At 54.0% G+C, this 2,590-nt stretch overlaps 1 protein-coding gene across 1 annotated transcript; it reads right to left on the bottom strand.

The window, feature by feature from the left end:
- Window positions 1-796: 796 nt before the first annotated feature.
- On the bottom strand, window positions 797-2,341 carry LOC138363340 (TRIO and F-actin-binding protein-like). The gene has a single exon (XM_069322364.1). It carries the CDS (start codon window positions 2,339-2,341, stop codon window positions 797-799), a length of 1,545 nt encoding a protein of 514 aa, XP_069178465.1.
- Between the last annotated feature and the right edge of the window lie 249 nt (window positions 2,342-2,590).

A 2,590-nucleotide genomic window follows, 5' to 3' on the forward strand; every position in this document is an offset into this window, starting at 1 on the left:
ACACAGAAATCATCGATAGATACAGCGATAGCAGGCGGCTTGACGTTTGCGAGGCACTACACATCAAGAAGTCAACACCAGCAATCAACAGCCAATTATTGCACAACTATAATCTACCCACCTCTAGGCTCCGCTCCAATATAGAAGCATCAAGAAATATGGACCAATAGGCTTTCTACAAACACTTCTATTCAATACCCATTGTTTCGTGTTCTATCTTGTGTTGATGAAATTAATACCCTATTAATACCACCTCTTGTTCTGTCTTGTGTTGATGAAATTAATACCCTATTAATGCCACCTCTTGTTCTGTCTTGTGTTAATGCCACATCACCCCTTCCACCTCACTCAAATGTAGATATAAAATCGGAGATGCGTAAGTTCTATTCAGTTGTGTATATGTGAACTAAAGTCTTTGAAAATGTAATAAGTTTTACGAAACGCGCTCGTGTCGCGTCAGACTAGAAATAAAAATGAATTTTGGAGAATTGATTTTTGATTTACCTCCAACAGTGAAAAGAAATGTACGAAAGATTGAGAAAATTCGTGTTAGAATTATTAATCTTACTTTTTCGGTCATATTTAATAATATATGTCTACAGGAAAGACTGCTACCAAAATATATATATATATATATATATATATATATATATATATATATATATATATATATATATATATTATTATTAAAAGGAGAAGCGGCGGTGGGGGGGGGGGTCAAGAAATGAGAGCGCAGCTCTTGGTCCCCGTCACTGAGGGCCGCCACCCACAACACTTTGGAGCGTCCCGGTACACCTTAATTGGAGGATCCCGGTACACCTTGGAGGGTCCCGGTACACCTTGGAGGGTCCCCGGTACACCTTGGAAGTGTCCCGGTACGTCTTGGAGGGTCCTGGTACTCTTTGGAGAGTCCCGGTACGCCTTGGAGGGTCCCTGTACGCCTTGGAGGGTCCCGGTATGCCTTGAAGCGTCCTGGTACACCTTGGAGGGTCCCGGTACACCTTGGAGGGTCCCGGTACACCTTGGAGGGTCCCGGTACACCTTGGAGGGTCCCGGTACATCTTGGACGGTCCCGGTACGTCTTGGAGGGTCCCGGTACACCTTGGAAGGTCCCGGTACGCCTTGGGTCATGGTACACCTTGGACGGTCCCAGTACGCTTTGGAGTGTCCCGGTACGCCTTGGAGGGTCTCGGTACGCCTTGGAGGGTCCCGGTACACCTTGGACGGTCCCGGTACGTCTTGGAGGGTCCCGGTACGCCTTGGAGGGTCCCGGTACACCTTGGACGGTCCCGGTACGTCTTGGAGGGTCCCGGTAGGCCTTGGAGGGTCCCGGTACTCCTTGGAGGGTCCCGGTACGCCTTGTAGAGTTCCAGTACGCCTTTGAGGGGTCCCTGTACGCCTTGGAGGGTCCCGGTACACCTTGGACGGTCCCGGTACGCTTTGGAGGGTCCCGGTACGCCTTGGAAGGTCCTGGTACACCTTGGAGGGTCCCGCTACACCTTGGAGGATCCCGGTACACCTTGGAGGGTCCCTGTACGCGTTTGAGGATCCCGGTACACCTTGGAGGGGTCCCGGTACGCATTTGAGGGTCCCAGTACGCCTTGGAGCGTCCCGGTACACCTTGGAGGGTCCCGGTACACCTTGGAGGGTCCCGGTACACCTTGGAGGGTCCCGGTACGCCTTGAAAGGTCCCGGTACGCCTTGGAGGGTCCCGGTACACCTTGGAGGGTCCCAATACGCCTTGGAGGATCCCGGTACACATTCGAGGGTCCCGGTAAACCTTCGAGGGTCTAGTGCACGTTGGAGGGTTCTGGTACACCTTGGAGATTCCCGGCATGCCTTGAAGTGTCCCAGTACGCCTGGGAAGGTCCCGGTATACCTTGGAGGCTCCCGGTGCACCTTGGAGGGGTTCTGATACGCCTTGGAGGGTCCCGGTACACCTTTGAGCGTCCCGGTACACCTTGGAGGGCCCCGGTACGCCTTGGAGGGCTCCGGTACGCCTTGGAGGGGTTCCGGTACACCTTGAAGGGTCCCGGTACTCTTTGGAGAGTCCCAATGCGCCTTGGAGGGTCCCAGTACATCTTGGAGCGTCCCGGTACACCTTGGACGGTCCCGGTACGCCTTGGAGGGTCTCGGTACGCCATGGAGGGTCCCGGTAAACTTTGAAGGGTCCCGGTACACCTAGGAGGGCCCTGGTACAGCTTGGACGGTCCCGGTACGTCTTGGAGGGTCCCGGCACACCTTGGTGGGTCCCGGTACACGTTGGAGTGTCCTGGTACGCCTTCGAGGGTCCTGGTACACCTTGGAGGGTCCCTGTACGCCTTGGAGGGTCCCGGTGCATCTTGGAGGGTCCCGGTACACCTTGGAGGGTCCAGTACACCTGGAAGGGTCCAGTACACCTGTAAGGGTCCAGTACACCTGGAAGGGTCCAGTACACCTGGAAGGGTCCAGTACACCTGTAAGGGTTCAGTACACCTGTAAGGGTCCAGTACACCTGTAAGGGTCCAGTACACCTGTAAGGGTCCAGTACACCTGTAAGGGTCCAGTACACCTGTAAGGGTCCAGTACACCTGTAAGGGTCCAGTACACC

Source organism: Procambarus clarkii, chromosome 10 (genome assembly GCF_040958095.1).
Source record: "Procambarus clarkii isolate CNS0578487 chromosome 10, FALCON_Pclarkii_2.0, whole genome shotgun sequence".
Classification (NCBI taxonomy): domain Eukaryota; kingdom Metazoa; phylum Arthropoda; class Malacostraca; order Decapoda; family Cambaridae; genus Procambarus; species Procambarus clarkii.

Excerpts from the sequence above, each read along its gene's own strand:
- LOC138363340 (XM_069322364.1), bottom strand. The coding sequence starts at position 2,341 with ATGCACCGGGACCCTCCAAGGCGTACAGGGACCCTCCAAGGTGTACCA.